Source organism: Acartia tonsa, chromosome 2 (assembly GCF_053477335.1).
Source record: "Acartia tonsa isolate MP-2025a chromosome 2, ASM5347733v1, whole genome shotgun sequence".
Lineage (NCBI taxonomy): Eukaryota > Metazoa > Arthropoda > Copepoda > Calanoida > Acartiidae > Acartia > Acartia tonsa.
In genome coordinates this window covers 25,452,809-25,472,641 of record NC_137261.1, presented here as the reverse complement: position 1 = coordinate 25,472,641, position 19,833 = coordinate 25,452,809, and the positions used below count along the sequence as shown (strand labels likewise).

The 19,833-nt window shown below is 31.2% G+C and overlaps 1 protein-coding gene across 1 annotated transcript in view; it reads right to left on the bottom strand.

Annotated features, from left to right (window-relative positions):
• Positions 1-445: 445 nt before the first annotated feature.
• The window catches only part of oaf (BRICHOS-like domain-containing protein out at first), a 44,200-nt gene continuing 24,812 nt past the window's right edge, over positions 446-19,833 (bottom strand). Inside the window, exons 7-10 of the mRNA XM_080149934.1 lie at positions 8,212-8,331; positions 2,882-2,974; positions 1,641-1,718; positions 446-786 (exon numbers count right to left, since the gene is read on the bottom strand). Coding sequence (XP_080006060.1) covers positions 741-786; positions 1,641-1,718; positions 2,882-2,974; positions 8,212-8,331 — 337 coding nt within the window. The 3' untranslated portion in view covers positions 446-740. The remainder of the gene's footprint in view (positions 787-1,640; positions 1,719-2,881; positions 2,975-8,211; positions 8,332-19,833) is intronic.

Sequence of the window (19,833 nt, the reverse complement as noted above, 5' to 3'; positions counted from 1 at the left end):
CATGCAAAATCTCAGACCTGTAACTCTTTTTTTAGTTGAGTTCCTTTGACTTTTAGTTTTGGTTTCAAAAAGTGGCACATCCGCCTCCCCCCTTTAAAGTTCATATATAACTGGGTAATTGAAGATAGATGGTGAAATTTCTGCAGCAATCATGATTTTTTTTAAACATAACACTCAATTAGTGAATTATGTTACAATGTATCACAATAACTAAAAGGAATTACGCGCGTCACCATTAATAGTAATACCCATAGGTTGTAAGTTAGAATTTTTAGTATATAAGGATAAACTCAATTGAAACTTCAATCTTACTCTCCCATGATCGACTTCTCGTTCCTATGAAAATCCCGTTTAATTTTTTGTGTCGTAATATTGAACACCTGCCATACTCAAATGGCCACGATAATTCCTCGAATCTTGCCGACCAGGATTTTCATAACCAATCTCCGTAAGCATTTAAATGCTAACTGCTGATATTTAACCGTACAGCAGTTTATTCAACTTCTTTTGTTTGTATGAGATAGTTGTAGACAAGGAAGCAAAACGGCTGCTCATTATTCACTAGAAAGTTGATCAATTAAAACTCCTGCTCTCGATTGAAGGTAGCTGATACAATTCTGATTTATATGAAAATATATAGCTGCATTCTATATCACGTTAAATCTGTAAATTTGTATCCGTTCGTGGCTTCTTTTGTATACCGGGATGACAAACAAACATTTTCTAAAGATAATTTACATCTATGGCTCGTCCCAGGAACATTCTGATGGACTTGAAACTTCATACCTAAACAAAAAAAACGTATGAAAAGCTTTTCTAAGATTAGAGTCTGTTTATGCGTAAAAACTTCCAGGAACAACGGATAGCTCTAATCACTGATTTACATGAAATCTCTGCTCTGATTTCGACATTATTTTCTGTTTCTTTAATATTGCATGAAACTACAATCTCTCTGTTCATTATTATTCATTAGTCCGTATCAATTATTAAGCGTCGCTTTCATGGAGGTTATTAAACTTGTTAATATTGATTTTAGATTCAGTTTAATTTACTGTTAGTGACTAAATACTCAAGTTTAAAAGTAGACTTTTAATTACTAGCAAATAAATTCTAATTGTATTTGAAATTAATCTTTTAAATAAACAAATAAATTTAAATATTTCCCTCAATTTTCTACGCATTAATGTTAGGTGAAAATAGACGGAAATTCTATCCTTTTATATAAAGTAGTAAGGGTGTTTTGTCCAAACTTTGGAAGCTTGATATAGGTCCGGAGATGGTTTAAACTATTTCATTTATGGATTTAAGTCTTGGGATGGTTTTAGGTTATTTTTCTGCCCCTCCCTACCCCAACCAATGCTAATGTCGAATGGGTAAGTTGCACCTGGAGTGATCAGTCATGGTAATAAGTTGCACCTGTATGGGGTCAAGGCATTTTACATCTTTAGTATTGAAGCGGTCTGGGGACTCGAACCCGACAACTCCCCATCAAAAAAGCTGACGTTAAACCACTGAGCCATATCTACCCCAACCAACACGGAGCCCCTAGATTCTAGTGGCGCATCCGCTAGTTTTCATATAAAGAAAAAAGATGAATCTATTGACCTATCCCTATTCATTGAATAAGATTGAGATCTTACTTGTGAGTATAACATTTGCTGCAGGTTCTAATCCCACATCTGTGCTCACTTGCAGATATTCCATCATCACTGTCCGTTCTAAAATTAAATATTATCTTTGAAACAACCATTTATAAAGATATTCAGTTGGATGAAAGAATACCTATAGTTATCTATTGCATCGTAAAATATTAAAACCAGTATTGCTAGCCTCGAAGGGCAGAAGGCTTAGGCTTACAAAACTGGTATTAATACTATGATTTTTATTTCAATATTCATGGAAAATTGTCTGTAATACGATGCTATACATGGTTTTGCAGTATGACAGAGAACTGGTTCCAATTCAATGCAAATGGGACGGGTACCTCCAGATACAATGCTGGAGGCCACAGGTACACAATAACAAGTACTGTACCTGCAATATATCAATACACAGGGGTACTACCAGATACAATGCTGGAGATCACAGGTACACAATAACAAGTACTGTACCTGCAATATATCAATACACAGGGGTACTATCAGATACAATGCTGGAGGCCTTAGGTACACAATAACAAGGACTGTACCTGCAATATTTCAATGCACATGGGTACCACCAGATACAATACTAGAGGCCACAGGTACATAATAACAAGGACTGTACCTGCAATATTTCAATGCACAAGGTTACCACCAGATACAATACTAGAGACCACAAGTACATAATAACAAGGACTGTACCTGCAATATTTCAATGCACATGGGTAATACCAGATACAATGCTGGAGACCACAGGTACATAATAACAAGGACTGTACCTGCAATATTTCAATGCACATGGGTACCACCAGATACAATACTAGAGACCACAGGTACAAAATATCTAGGACTGTACCTGCAATATTTCAATGCACATACCTCCGGATACAATGCTAAAGGCCACAGGTACACAATAACAAGGACTGTACCTGCAATATTTCAATGCTTGCACATGGGTACCACCAGATACAATGCTGGAGATCACAGGTACATGTTAACAAGGACTGTACCTGCAATATTTCAATGCACATGGGTACCACCAGATACAATGCTGGAGACAACAGGTACATAATAACTAGGACTGTACCTACAATATTTGAATGCACATGTGTACCACCAGATACAATGCTGGAGACCACAGGTACATAATAACAAGGACTGTACCTGCAATATTTCAATGCACATGGGTACCACCAGATACAATGCTGGAGATCACAGGTACATAATAACAAGGACTGTACCTGCAATATTTCAATGCACAGGGGTACCACCAGACACAATGCTGGAGACCACAGGTACACGCCTCCACAGAATTCTGAGAATCTTCCCCACATCTAACAAAATTGGAAAGGTTATTAAGAAACATGAAAATTGGAGAAAGAAAATTTTCGGTGGTATTCCTCAAGTCCTCAGCCATATCCCAAACCCCCTTCAGCTTATTTTAAAACAAATTGAATAAGGTTATAGCCTACCACAGGGGCTAGGTATCAAGATACCTCCCCCCCTTTCTATTTTCATTTTATTTTTAAAAAATTAAACAACGTGGAAGAGTTTTCTTTGCTCGCTATGCATTTTAAGTAAAAGTAACATTTTTTCCTTTAATAATTCCCTTTAGCTAATTTAGATGTAAGTAAGACGAATGGTTAACGGACCCAACATGTAAAATCCTCAGACAGAAAAACTCAAGGCATCAAATTTTTAAATTTATTCAACGTTTCGAGGGCAAAACTGCCCTCATCATCAGGAACTAAACAAAAAAATAGCAATTAAAATTTATCAAAATATGCATTTTAAGTCAATTATTACTTAATATATGTTTTATAGGCATTTTTACATATAAAAAAAAAGAATTAAAATTCCCTATGGTTACACATTGATAACAAATAAAGTGAATAAATAGGATATATGTTTATACAAGGTTAATTAAATGCAAAGTAGGGCAGTTTAAATAACAAAATAGAATTAAATTTGAAATAAAATCTTACTTTTTTTCGTCCATGTACATTATTAACAAAACACAAATTGAAACTGGCAAATTTTTGATTGATTTTTTGTAAATTTTTTGAAAGTTGGACGGTCAAATTAAACAAGTTATTAAATCATTTGCTCTAGAAAAAACTTCAGTATAGGTGCAGCTTTGCTTATGTAAAATTAAGATAGGTACCTCGTTAAAATTCTTGCAAAAAATATTAATATTCAAAGAAGGTTAATTTTTTCCGAGACAAAATCCATTGAAAATTTTCCAACCTTATATTTTTAAATTATGAACTTTGCTTGTTTATTAAGGAGTAACTTAATTAGTATTAATGAACTTATCACAAGAACAGCAACATACAATTGCGTAAAAAGTAAAGCGTAAAACACACACAAAAAAAGAATACTAAGAATGTAGCGTCGCAACAATATTCAAGAAACAAATATTATCGGAATCAGCAAGATTTCTTGGGAAGTTTAATATGGACTTACTCTGATTTTAAGTCTTGTATATCTATAATACAAAGTAGCTTGATGTCTGTCCGTCTGTCTGTCCCTTAAGATCTCGGTAACCGCTTAACCGATTGGATTCTACTCTTCAGGGTATATACCTATTGGTCCTGTGGTGGTTTTAAGCTATTTTCTTGGGGGGTGGGACACCCCCAACCCCCCCAAAAACAAAAAAAATCCCCCCCATTTTTTTTTTTTTTTTTTTTTTTTTTTTGTAGAAGAATTCTTTTGTAGAAATATTCTTTTGTAGAAGAATTCTTTTGTAGAAGATTTCTTTTGTAGAAAATTTCTTTTGTAGAAGATTTCTTTAGTTCTTCTTCTTTTTTTTTTTGAATTTTTTTTGTTGTCGTCTTTTGGGGCAAAGCCCCTAGAGGCTAGGGGCGAAGCCGCTAGTATTATAGAAATGATTCGCTTATGTAAGTATACCTGATATTCACTTTAAATACAGGGATGTTTTTATAATAAATACAGTTAGACCTTTCAGTTTTATATGCATGTTTATTTTAGTTCACAAAAAGCCACATAAAAGTTTTAATCCATAGGACTATTCTAACATACCCTTATTTACGATCAAAAGTATTCATTCTGTAGAAATAAAGAAAAGCCTCACTTTTTAAAGACTAAAAACCTAAGTTTGTAAAGTGTACACTGTATTCCAGAAATCCCGAAAAATGACAAAAAATCATAGAGAGTGTATATTTGAAAATTTTGATGAAATTTTATTTAAATAGCAATAAGTATACATATATCTTTTAAAATAATGGTGAAAAATACTTATAATTGGGGTTTTACACAAGGGGCGTCAACGGGGGGTGTAAAGATAGTCTAATAAGCACATTCCAGAAGCTGTAACTTCCTTTGTTTTTGAGCTACATTGACGGGAATCATATCAAAAGATATTGTACAACCCAAATAACAATGTTTGTTAACCCCTAACAGTCTCGGGGGGGGGGGGGGGCGACCCTCCCCTTTCTGGTATTTTCGATCTCATTTTCTGTGTGTGAAAGATAGAGAGCTATAACTTAGTGACTTGTTTAAAATGGGTATGACACATAACTGAAAGTTGAATATCTTCAGGATGCCAGGATACCTGGCAGGATCATACAGGTAAATGGCAAAAATATTTTTTTATGACTTAAACTTAGCATTTCATCTTGCCAAAATACTAAAATATCCTATATTACTACATCCCAATACGAAATATAGGTGATCAAGTCAACTTCCGGTTCCAGGTATGATCCTGGAGGTCCTGATCCTGCAGGTCTCCAGAAATCTTTAATTAGCTCCTTTTACCTTAATTTTTGACTTAGAGACTTCAAAATATAAACTTAAGCTATTCTAACAACAATACACGACTAAAATTCCATGAAAATCTGCCGCCGTTTAACCGCCGACCGCCGCCGCTTAAATTTATATTTTGAGATTTCTAATACAAAAATTACTTACAGAGATGAGTCAATTTCTTACTCATTTTAATATTTATATTTAAGCAGGGAGAAAGGGAACAATGGGCTGTTTATTATACTAATCCACAAAGTTTTTATAAAAGTGTTTTCTTATTTGTAGGCATAACAACTTTTGGGACTTTTATTGACTTTGATTGGTTGGTTTAGTAGTTAAGTGTCCAAATATTTCAACAACTAATTGTAATTTATAGAAGGGGCAATTTTGTGTATTAGCATTGGGGGTGTACATTAATTTACTGTCCATTGTCTTATCCCTTTAGATTCAACAACTAATTGTAATTTATAGAAAGGGCAATTTTGTGTATTAGCATTGGGGATGTACATTACCGGCCATTGTCCTATCCCTTTAGATCATAGATATGTAAGACTTAAATTTTTATTTTCATTTAACTTTAAAGGAAACAGTTTCTATCTTAATCAATATAAATTCTACTCTTCTTTTTTAATAAGTATGAAAGAACCTTTTGTGAAAGGTTGCTCAATAAAAGGGTAAAGGGAGTAGATAATGTTAAACATATAAAATCAGAATGTTTTTTGTTGATCAAGGAAAACACATACAAATTTTTAGACTTCTAGCTTTAATGGGATCCAAGTTTGATATAAATCGAGCACCCCCCCCCCCCCTCAATAAAAAGGTATGATAGTTCTGATAAGAGCTGAGACATCAATGGATAATTTTTTATTTGATTTGAAAACTTTTCTTTACTTTAAGTTTAATTAAATAGGTGTTTTAAATAATAAGAAATATATACTACTTTTATATCTTAAAAAAAGTGTTATTTTTTTATAGACCCAGTACCTTTAGGGCTTAACAAAACAAACTTCGCATAGCTTCGCATACACAGGGTAAAGTTCTCTGATATTATACATACATCTAATATCACCATGTAAGAGGATTTGCTTGCGCTCTTTTGCGCTTAAGAGTTCTGGAACCAAACGTAAAATTTTCATTAGAAGAAAATTGTCTACTTTACAGAAATCGGGTATGCTAAGAAAACCATCTACAATTACAACAAAAAATGAAGATTTGACTTCTTTTAAAAGCTAAACGTATAAATTATTACATACTGATTCCAAAAATATATAATACTTAAAAATAGCTCTAAAAATAAAGGGTCCACACTGATTTGAAATGTAGTTTAGTTGACCTTAAAAATAGTTGTTTACAATGATGAAAAGGAACTCAATTCCATACCTCTGGTATAATTACACATAAAATTCTTATTTTTCATAGTAAGCAGCTAATTCTTTCGGCTTTATTTCCAAAAACTTGTGTATATTACTAAACAATTGTTTAAAAGTGTATTTTCCAAAATGTAAAAAACGATTTTTTGTCACTCGCTGGAACATAGTGGTGTAGGTAACAAGATCCATACATTTTATTATGGCATGTTGGGTGTAATCCTTAATAATTAATAAGTTTACATACAGAGCATAAAACTTGTCCAACCCTAGGGAGAGAACACATTAGACTTATTTTCACAACATCTAAATTATATATCAAGACCTTATAAAACACTAATACCTGTATAACATATCAAATAATGAGATATTAGTTCCCATAAATCACAGTCTACAGCTTTTTCTCATTTTACTATTATCTTAATCTTATCCATAAAAATAACACTACATCTAAATTTTGGATAAATCGATATAATATCACTTGGATGTTGCACCAAGTTGCTGGCTAAAATAATGATAACCCCCATCCACCCACCTTACCCCATCCCCTACCCTCTTCCTACTGTATGAGCGAAACGACCTATATATTCTCTATCCATTTTTGGATGTATGTATCTGATAATGTACTTTTTATTAAAGAATTTTCATGAAGGGGTGGGGGGAAAACCTTCCTAGACTAATGAAATTGTAGGGCGAACTGACTTAATGGTCTTTTGTACATTCACCTACTTTAGTAGGTATACTAAATTGTTGATATTTTGTAATATGATCTATTGTTCCCTTCCCATACCCAAGGGTTTACAAGTTTTAAAATATCCTTTCCTTTTCTTAACTCCCCTTCCTACCCCAACCCAAACCCCCTGACAGAAAAATTTAGTTTTTACAAAAGTTGTTTCACTCAAAGTTTCATAAAATACAGGCATATATAAACAAACAAATTTTAAAGTGAAAAAGAAATGTTTAACTTTAATTTAACATACTAATAATGGCACTGTAGCCTCCCATGGCTGCCGCCTGATAAAATGTTTAGAAGGTCAGCTAAGCTGTGAATTTTTTACTAAAAGCAGCAGCTAAAAATTGATAAGGTCTTGTTCATATCTAGGCTTTAAATGATTGGACTTTCTTTAAAAGTAACTGTTTGCAGATAAATGCTAATATACCTGACCCTATATTTCTCACGAACTTTCATAAGTTTTATAAAAAGCTGTTTATTATATTATCAATATGTGTACTGTGTACAATAAGAATTTTAAATGTATAGCTAACAAGAATGACAACATCAATAAAAGCAAAGCTCCTAAATAAGATGGTATGACAAACGAATATGAACACCTTAGAGTTTTAGAACTTACCCAGCTTTGGTTCTAAACATTGTATTTAAATGTGATTAGGGGTATTGCATTTTCTTATTCCTCTAAATTCTGATTAAATCAACTTACCTTCTTGAGTATTGATAATTTTTGGATGTCTTCTTGATAACAGCCGCCAGTTTGGATGCATTTTTTACCAGCTGTTTTAAAACTCCCTCTGAGCTAAAGATTCGATCTTTGGCTTCCCTGTGACACATTGACAATATCAAATAATACTCTATATATTACATTTATAAGTATTTCTAAGCTGCTTATTTTATCATCTTCATTCTATGTAGGGAGGGGACATTGATCTGTGTATTACACTAGTCCCCAGAATTTTATAATAATGATTATTTTTCTTTGGCTCAACAGTTTTGGGGACTTATGTTTATTAAATTTTGATCAATTGTTTCATTGAGTGTTCAAACGTTTCAACAACTAATTGTAATCTAGAGAAGGGGTGAATTAGCATATCATCATTGGGCATGTAATTGTACATCAGTTTATTGGCCATTGTCTTATCCCTTTAGATACCTGTCTTAATTCAGTTTTAGCCTGATTTATATGTTGAAAAAATTTAAATCAAATTTGATCCTGGGGAGGGTGAAGGTGCCTCATCTAAAATGGATTTTAAAACCTTCCTGAGACCAATAAGAAGCTTCACTGTAAAGGACTGGTCGGGATAATAGAGAAATCTTTCTGCACAGAAAGTGCTGTAACTCTTTTCTAGTCGAGTTCCTTTGACTTTTAGTTTTGGGTTTAAAAAGTGCACAACCGCCTCCCCCCTTATTCAATTCAAATAATTAAGATAATAAAAACATAATACTGATACTTAAATAGCAGGATGTCTGTTTGTACAGAAGAATCTCGCTAACCGCTAAACCGATATGGTTCTCCTCTACATGGTAGCTTCTCATAGGTCCTGGGAAGGTTTATATAACTTTTTGGGGGGAGAATACCACCACCCTTAAAAGAGAAAAATTAACTTTCCCCAAAAAAAATATTATCCTAAAACTAAAATTAAAATTGGGGGGAGGGGCATTGTCGAATATACCCCCCCCCCCCCATCTAACAAAAAAAATCGCACAACAAAATTTTTTTCATTAACTTTTTTAGTCTAAAATAAGTATTTTGTTTATCGAATTCATCTCCCCTCTCCTCAAGTGCCCCTAGAGGCCTCTAGATGCGTAGCCACTAGAATAAAGTATCAAACCCTAAATAAACTAACAAATGTCACCTCAAAAACTAAGTTTATATTCAATTAAAGGGGAGTAAATAGTGAAATTCTACAAAGTTCAATCCCTTCTTTTACACAAACTTAAAACTTATGTGATAAACTTCTTCTTTAATTGAAAAGTCGCATTAATTACTTAACAAAATGGTAAAAGCTCTTAAAATAGGGGAAAAGTAGGTGTGTGTGGGGGAATATGGTTATATCTTAGAACATTATTTAGATATAATATCAAGCAGCTCATCTGTAAGGTTTGCAAATAATATTATTACAACTTCAAACTTTAATGTGGAATTTAAGGTATCCGCTAGTCGTTGGAGATTGTAATAGACAAAAACACGTTATACTAAAGATGTATTTAAAGTCTTGTTTATTTTATAAGTACTAAAAGTCTTTTAGACAAGAATATGGGATATAATGAATTAATGTTAATTCTAACCCTTCTATTATGTATTGGAAGAGATTTACTTTCTAACAAATATTCTTTTGGAAATAAATGTAATATCATGCCTTTTTTAAAAGAAAGGATTACTTTCTAAGCATTCAAGATTATTATATTAATTTCTTGAAGTCTATCAAATATCAAATTGTATTTTATTAAAAAAGCTACATTTTCCTATGTCCAGTATTTATAATTAAATCACACATTAACCTCATAATAATGTGTATAAAATGTTATATTTCCTATTATTAAATAAAATGTGTGTATATATTTTTATTTGTGGATAAGGTCTATACTTATAGTAGATTACATGACCAGAATGCACAAAAAGACAATTAATGCAGCAATACTCAACTCATCTTAAATTGATTAAATAATCAGCTATTTTACTTAGTAAAAAACAAACACATATTGACATATAGACTCGCTTTTATTTGCCCATAACAGTAAAATTTATAGAAAAATTAAGTTGTTAATTTTTCAATCAATGTTTTAAAAATGGATCAAATGTGGAATTATATTTCTCGTATTCATTCGAATCCGGTGGATAGGAACCGGTTCTCATCCATACGAAAAAACTAGCATCGTATTATATCCAGTTTTCTACGGATATAAACATGTACAATCATAAGATTAAATCCAGTTTTTTTAGCCCCGAGGTGCCGAAGGCTAAAAAAACTGGATTTAATCTTATAATTGTACATTCTATATCCGCGGAAAGCTGTTTATAATACGATGCGAGAAATAACTATTACGAAAGTTACAGAAAAAAATTGTACATATTTGTTTTTTACTTATTACTTTATCCCTGAATATTTCTAACATGAGAAAGAAGAGAGGTATCTGAATAAATTCTGAAGAAGAAAGAGGAGGAATAGTATAAGATAGCTTAGCAAGTTTGCTTTTCATGGAAAAGTTTACCCTTTATTTTCAAGGTATTAAACAAGGCTTACCAATTTAAATATTGTTAATATTTACCAATTATAAAAAAAACTCAATTATAATATCCTTCGGATTTATGTTAGAGAACATTGGATCCTTCAAAGGTAGAGGTAAAAAACTTGATTACATCTTTGAAATTTAAGATCAACATAAGAGGAGTCAGACTTTTAGTTTGGGTTTCAAAAAGTACCACCTCCACCCCCCCCCCCCTCCCTTATTGCTATTTGTTTTGATTTTTATCTATATATTTGCTCTAAATGCCTTAGAAAGTTTTGAAATATTGATAACATTGTTAATTTTCTGTATATTTGTATTAATTTAGCTGTCTAGGATGTTTTAAAATGTACTATATACTTTAATATGTACATCTTTCAACTGCCATGCCAAATATCAGAGCTGTAACTCTTTATATAATTGATTTCCATTGACTTTTAGTTTGGGTTGAAAAACTGTCACTTCCATCCCCTCCCTTTGAAGTATTTAACATATCTAATAAGATTGTAAAATTAAATGCTCTTCATTCCCAGAACTCTGGCAATTAACTAATTTTCAAATTTAATATAGTTTTTTATTCTACAAAAAAAACTACACCTGTTATAAAGCCTTGCATCTCTCCCTTCGGAGAACAACTGATAAGATCTTTCTTAATTAAATCACAGAAAGCAAACATTCCTGGCTCATTATAAAACCTGAAGGGCCAATCCTTCTCAAACCTTTTTTCATTTCTTCCTTTTTCAATATATTAAGAGGAAATTCCCTTCCCTTGGCGAGTTTTGAGAAGAGGATAATGGGAATCAGATACAATAATTGATTTTTTCTTGTGTTGTATTTAGAAAAGGGAAAACTAAAACAAATTGCTAAGCTTCTAAATCATTAATTAATGATTCAACCAGTTTTTTTTACAAATTATATTATTAAAAATAAAAAATATAATAAATTTCAAAAACATAAAAACAAATATTTTTGTACAATGCTAAAGAAGAGAAAAGAGAAGGCTGCAGTGTAACACATAATGTGTTAGAGATTAAATGAACCACAGAAATGATACCTGGTCTTTTTTCTTCTTAAAAGCGAAGCTTTTCTATAATCAGGGTCCGTACGTCCGTCCATCACAGAGAGATAGCTTTCATCGTTAATTTAGGCATTTTAAAATTGTCCTATCGATTTCAAACTATGTATGGCGAATCTTTTAGTAGTTAGGTACGATTTAGAAAGCGTAGCAACTCTATAATCATTACCAGAATGTCCGTACGTCCATTTTAAACATGTTAATTTTTATATTCTGATTATTCAGTTCTGACACTATATAAGTGTTAATGTCTGTTTGTCCTACCGTTTCAGTGCTTCGCTTTTATGGATGTTGTCATCCTTGTTCTCTCAAATATTATGACACAAAGTAATCTGATGCTTGTATTACAAAGTTTTCTATAAACTACGGAAATGCTAAAACTGAGTATAAATCAGTTTGAAATGAAGTATGAAAGGATGAAATTATATATTTTCCTAATACCATGAACTTGTTCAATTTTGCACAAAATTTCCTTATCAAATTGAGCGGGAAGCAGTTTGTTCAGTTTGCTCTTTCCTTATCAGTGATCCACATTTGACATTTATGTATTAATTCAGGAAAGTTCAGCAAAAGAAATCAATGAAAGATTTCAGGAATATTCATTTGTGCCTGCAGCTAGTTTCAGCATTAATGTTTGCATGCTTGCTTTCCTTGGGGGGGGGGGGGGGTAGGGGTGTTAGATTTGATTCTGGACAACACCCCATCATATTATGGACAATAGGGTTATAAACTATGTCAAACGCGTGACATTAATGATCGTAATTGAGAAATTTCTTGGTTTCCTAAACAGTCTCAACTCAGTACCACAAAATTAAGACCCCCAAGACTAAGGTTAAAAAGGGTATTTTTACAGAAAGCTATGTGACTTAAAACAATCCATACATGACAATATAGAAACATACAAATTTTAAAGAAGCTAAAATAAAAATAAAAGAAGAAACTGAAATGGAAAGTGTCAAACCTGTTTAATAGACATCAATTTATTAGAATTACTTCCATGGAAAGCTTTAAAATTTACTTAATCATTAAACTAAGTTGTTAGAATTTACCAAATATTACCTCTAATTTAAGTTGATTTACTTTAAGTCAGAAAAGTTAGGTATAAACATTTCAATTATTCTAAAATCTTTCCTTTTAAGCAAAACAGAATCTGGCAAAAAATGTGAATTATTCATTGCTATGGCAATAAAACACTTTACTCACCACCCCACCTCCCCCCCACCACTTTTGTAGAGCACAGCTCTATGATATGATATGCAAACCACCGGAGTTATTGCATATAAAATATAAAACTACACACTTTTAACAAGCAGATATATTTATTCTAAAGAAAAAAGCATCTTAAAAGTTATTATTGGGGTAATAAATGTTAACAGGGGAAAAATTGAAAATAATAATGGCAACATCTAAAGGTAGAAAGCTCATTAATGTAAGAAAATATTTAAATAGTGAAACGATATAGACAATCATAAGTAACGAATGAAAAACAATAATTACAACGAAGGTCAGAAAAAAAGAATTCATTGAATTGGTAGGTACTTTATTGGTCCTTATCCATATCATTATAATTTTTATTTTAAATAGAGCACTGTGGAATATGTACAGGCGTACAAAGTGAGTTGTAGAGTATATACCTACTCTTTAATAATTGGAATCTTGAAAGAAATATTATCTTTAATAGCAACCAAGAAAATTTGGACATAGGAAGTAGTTTACCCACTAAACAGATATGAACTTATTCCACTTCATTACTGAAGTCAGTTCTTTGATTATAAAGATGTTTGTAACTGTCCTGGAGTTTTTACATTTCTACCCATGAGCACAGTTTAGAAAATGTTTATATCTATGGTCACAGATACAGAGATAGGAAAATGGGTGTTGTATGCATAGTTCTGCATTTAAACGTATTCTGTAAACCAAGAATAATAGGGTAAATATTAACTTATTATATCATTGAAAAGAAAAAATAATTATTAACAATTTTTCACATATTTCAGACAAGTTTATCTGATTTTTAAAATGCTCAGGATATTTACATTGGAACTTCTATATCTATATATCTATCTATATTTTGGTTTTAGGCTATTTTAATGTTAGAGGCGCTGCCACCAGTAATCACAAGAACTGTGAATAAGCACCATGGCAACTCAACCAATAAACTCTATGTATTTGTATAACATAAACTTGTGCATAAAAATATGAAGAAAAAACATTTATATAAATATTAATTTGATATTTTTCTAAGATAAATTAGTTTGCTGAATCCTGAGTTAGATAAATGGTTTGTACTTTAAATAGAAATATAGAACTTTATATTTTTCTTAAACAAAATATAGATGGATTATTTTTCATCTTATTTTAAGTTGGGATAGGTTATGTTAAGTTAGGTGATTTCCCCGCAGGGTTAGGCATTTGGCCTAATAGGAGAAGATCTACTGTGAAAATTCTAAGAAACGCCCCTTAAGAGGCGTTGTCACGAAAGGGACTATACCCAAAAGTAAGTTACAGAGTAAATGCCCAATTATCATAAGAATCTTGACAATAAATTTAAACCATCTAGCTTTAGGTGTGAACCACATCTCCACAGTAAAAAAGAAAAACATAGTATTGCTGATAGTTATGTATAAAGTACAAAATACCAAAACAGGTAATAAATTGTTGATATGCAAATGAATATCTAAATTATTCAATGAATTTTAAAAAAACAATCATCGATGATTTTTGCCTTGGTTGAAGAAAAAATAATTAGATAGGTTGGAAGAAAATTTCTTAAGAAATAAAACTTTGCAAATCTGAATAGAGACGTTACAATTACACTGTTGATTTGTATACAAAAATTAATGTTTAATTATGTGCTTTACATGTATTTGCAAATATTTACATAATTTTCGATATGAAGAAACTGGAGTAAAATCAAGATTCCGTAAAACCAGGAGTTTTTTTTATATTATCATATAGGGGAGAAAATTATGGAATATATACACTAGGGTGGGCCCATTTCACCCTTTTTTTAGATTTTACTGTTATCATAAGTTGTGGAAGTCATATATATGTATGATAAGCCCCATTCAAGTTTCAAAAGTGACTTGGCTCTTATGGCTGCCGGCGCGCGGGGTGTATAAATAGTACCCACCCCCTTATAAAACCAAAAATTTAAATTCCTTCAAACACAGGCATGTTGCATATCAAAATGACCGCATTGAAATGCTGATTACGAATCTGAAAACCGTTTTGAAAAATATTGCTCCTAGTTCGAATAAGATCTCATTAAGTACCTAAAAACAGCTGATTTAGACAAAATTGTTCATTTTAGTACGTTATTTGAAAATTATTTCAGACTGAATCAATATTTTTCAAAACGATTTTCAGATCTGTAATCAGCATTTCAATGCGGTCATTTTGATATTCAACATGTCTGTGTTTGAAGGAATTTCAATTTTTGGTTTTATAAGGGGGCAGGCACATTTTATACCACCCGCGCGCCCGTTGTTTTTAAATTAAAAAACCTCTTTCAAGTTTTCCAGGGTTTTATATTGGCCCAGTAACCCTTGCCAATGTCTACTAATGTGAAATTCCAAAATCGACCCACCCTAATATACACTACCCCGTCCATTTGCAGTAGTGTGGCCCAAATGAAGGTCTAAATCGCTTTTCAATGTGCGGAATGTAAAAATAGGTTATGTATTGTTTGAAGATTTTAGCCCTATAATTGATTTTGAGAAAAAATCTATCGCTATCTTGTCAAATGCATATTTATTTTCACCTTTTCTTCCCCAAATTAAGAAAGTCTTACACCAGATATAAAGCAAAACATCAAATTTTCTGTCTGTTTGTTTACAAACATTGAAATAAAATATTAAAATCACCAGGAATAAACATATGAAGAAAGAAGTATAAAAATTTATTTATGTACAATTACAATAGTTTGGGAAAGCTAATTCATACTGCAAAATCATTGAAGAAAAATAATTAAAGATAAGCCTTATTCTTTATTCCTGGTTTAATAAAAAAACAATCAATTTTTTTTGCAATATTAATTTGTTTATTAGTATGCTTTTTTTTAAAAGTTGAATATGAGAATAAGTATATCACTGTGGGCTAGAAATGAATCAAGACAAAAGTAAGTGCCGAGCCCTGGGACCTATGTATGGTGAAAATAGACATAAAACCATGATGATTCCAGGTAAAACCAAAATATTTCAGCGGGGTCTTTTTGTTTTATTTCAATTTTAAGTTCTGAAAAAAAAATTGAAAAAAATATGAAAATCTTTAATAAAAAACAAACAAAAACTGTTTTTTAAAATTTTTTTTCACTAAAAGATACAAACAACTTATATACATACTATAAGCTTTAAAAAAATCAAAATTTTCAAATTTAGGACTGCCTTTCCAAGGTTAGAAGAAAAATCCTAACAACGAATTCTAACATATTTCTGATCAACATAGCAATAAAACGTCTTTTGCTAAATCTTTAACATCAAAATTAAATAGCACTTACTAAAGACTTTTTTTCATTTAAATTTATACTTTTTACATTATTTAACTTTTAAGATTGTGTTTTTTTTAAAGAAAGGTTGCGTGATTTTTTTCTTATAATTAATTTATCTTAATATGCTGCATTATAAGTGACTGACATTGTATGCTGTGATGGCTTAGAAAACTCAATACCAGTTTTGTTAGCCCAGGCCATCGGCCCCTCGGGGCCTACAAAACTAGTTTTAATCTTTTTATTTTTATTTTACTATCTGCTAAAAGCTGTCTATAATCCCATACAATAAATAACTATTAAACATACCAGTTAAAGTGAAACAGGGATCTTAAGGGATAAGACAAAGGATGATAAATTGATTACTCCTTCTGTAGATTAATATTATTGGTTAAAAAGTTTGGACTTTGCATGTTTGAACCATCAAATCATTAATCAATACCAAGACTAATAGTATAAACCAAACAATCAAGATGAAAAATAAAGTTCCCAAAGTTTTTGAACCAATGAATGAGAAAATATTTATAAAGAACTTTGGGTACCAGCAAATTTTACATTCCAATGTCCCCTTGATCCATATTAAATATACCATTTCATAAATTGAAGGATTTATTTATCAGTATAATGTAATTGTAAACAACAAAACAACAGGGAAGAAGGGGACATAAGAACTGTAAAGATTCTTAGAAATAGGAAAAGTTTTGAACCATCCAATTAAGATTTGATAAAAGACCAGTTAACTAATTAGATAACGTGTCTATAAAAACTTTTGGTACCAGTATAATTTATAGTCACATGCCATACTCGGCGAGGGTGAGGTAATAAATAGTAGCTCACTTGTGATAGCGGGTCAAGGTATAATATACTTGAGCGTGGAGCTTAATAGCCCTAGTGGCTAAACAAAAGTGTTTCATCCTTCTTCATTACTACTTAGGTCCAAACACTAAGAAACAATGGCTACACAAACAAATAAACAGTCACATTTTTCCTCCCTTCTTGCCGATTTGCATGTATTTATCATGTATAAAATCAATTATTTATCATACATTGGGAGGTAGGGGGCTTTGGACTGTTTATAACACTAGTCTAAAAAGTTCTATAATAATAATTTATTATTCGTTGGCTTATATTTTAGTAAAAATATTTTGTTTTGTTTATTCTAGGTTTTTTTTAAATGAAACTTATATGGAATGTGTCCCAGAAATAGAGAGGACAATTGACTGTTTAATACACTAGTCTCCAAACTTTATAAAGACATTTCTTATTCTTTGACTTAACAACTATGGGTACTTTTGAATAGTTTTGTTTTTGTCTGTTTTCAGGGGAAATTTAATTTGTATAGCAGCTATTCAAGACAGACGGCTGCATTTTTTGTGAAGATTCCCTAAACAATTTACTTTGTATATCAGTCAAGGTCTATAAATATTAAAATTATAAAATACGCAAGAAAGGTTTCAGGATTTAAAATTTTTTTTTTTTAAACTGCTTGTCCATATTCCCACCTCATCCATGTTATTGATGTTGTCATCCTTGGTTCTTTCTTTCAGGGATCTTAAGGGATAAGACAAAGGACAATAAAGTGATACATGTAGATTTCCACAAATTATGACAAGGAAACTAACCATTTCTTATGTAAAATTATTGTTTGATTATATGTTTGTAAAATATTAGTTTGAAACCATTCCATTAATTTTAGTAAAAGTACACAATTTTTTTGAGCTGACGTGGGTACTGGTGTGATTTACATCCCAATGTCCCCTCCCTCTTATAATTAGCAAAATAAATTTTAAAACGGCATTCTGCTTTTCAAAACAGGATATTTAAATAATTTGTATGATAGAACAAAAGATCCTAAAACTCTAGACAAAAAGTAACAGGATGTCTTTCTGTCTATATATAAGTGTATATATGTTTAACGAAGGAGGGAGGGAGTGAACTGGACATAGAATTGTAAATCATATCCAAAGTTTTATAAACACATTTTCTTATCCTTTTGATAATTTATGAATTGATTAATGATTTGATGGTTCAAACATGCAAAGTCCAAACTTTTTAACCAATAATATTAATCTACAGAAGGAGTAATCAATTTATCATCCTTTGTCTTATCCCTTAAGATCCCTGTTTCACTTTAACTGGTATGTTTAATAGTTATTTATTGTATGGGATTATAGACAGCTTTTAGCAGATAGTAAAATAAAAATAAAAAGATTAAAACTAGTTTTGTAGGCCCCGAGGGGCCGATGGCCTGGGCTAACAAAACTGGTATTGAGTTTTCTAAGCCATCACAGCATACAATGTCAGTCACTTATAATGCAGCATATTAAGATAAATTAATTATAAGAAAAAAATCACGCAACCTTTCTTTAAAAAAAACACAATCTTAAAAGTTAAATAATGTAAAAAGTATAAATTTAAATGAAAAAAAGTCTTTAGTAAGTGCTATTTAATTTTGATGTTAAAGATTTAGCAAAAGACGTTTTATTGCTATGTTGATCAGAAATATGTTAGAATTCGTTGTTAGGATTTTTCTTCTAACCTTGGAAAGGCAGTCCTAAATTTGAAAATTTTGATTTTTTTAAAGCTTATAGTATGTATACAAGTTGTTTGTATCTTTTAGTGAAAAAAAATTTTTAAAAACAGTTTTTGTTTGTTTTTTATTAAAGATTTTCATATTTTTTTCTATTTTTTTCCAGAACTTAAAATTGAAATAAAACAAAAAGACCCCGCTGAAATATTTTGGTTTTACCTGGAATCATCATGGTTTTATGTCTATTTTCACCATACATAGGTCCCAGGGCTCGGCACTTACTTTTGTCTTGATTCAATTCTAGCCCACAGTGATATTAAATATTTTTTTACCTTCATTAAATTTTTTATGTAAGTAAATTGTCTCTTTATTGGCGACAATGTCTGTTGAGCCATGAAATTTATTAAAAACACTTTTTCCTCTTTTATGTCTTTAAAACGTATATTTTTTTGAGTTTTTCATCATTTCTCTTCTCATAAAACTAATATCTACTGTTTTAGTTCAATTTCTTACACAAATCATCAAATTAAATAAAACAATGTTTTTAGACGTTTTTCGGAATTATTCGGCAGGAATGGCGGTTCTGCCTACTTTTTATAATTGCTTCATATTTGAACTCTTGTTACATTATTTTAAGTTGGCAGTTCTTTAATTATTTCTTGTTAAAATCATGAAAATATGAAGTTTTTGATAAAAAGCTTAAGATTGAAATTTCGATATCAATTTTCATTGTAGAGAGGTCTAGTTTTCACAAAAAGGTCTACATTTGAGCCAGTAACAACTTCAAGACATCCGCAAATTGATATGGTAAAGATTTAAAAATTCATGTTTTTTTGGGCCAGTCTAATTTGCAGTGCTTGTACCATCGCAATTTTTGCATTACAGAAAAAAATATTTTGCATGGGTCATTATTTTGCATAAGTCAACCATATTATAGCTGGGGGCAAAAATTTTTAATTTTTTTTTTCTAAAACGGGACGGGGTAATATACACCTTGTAATATATTTCT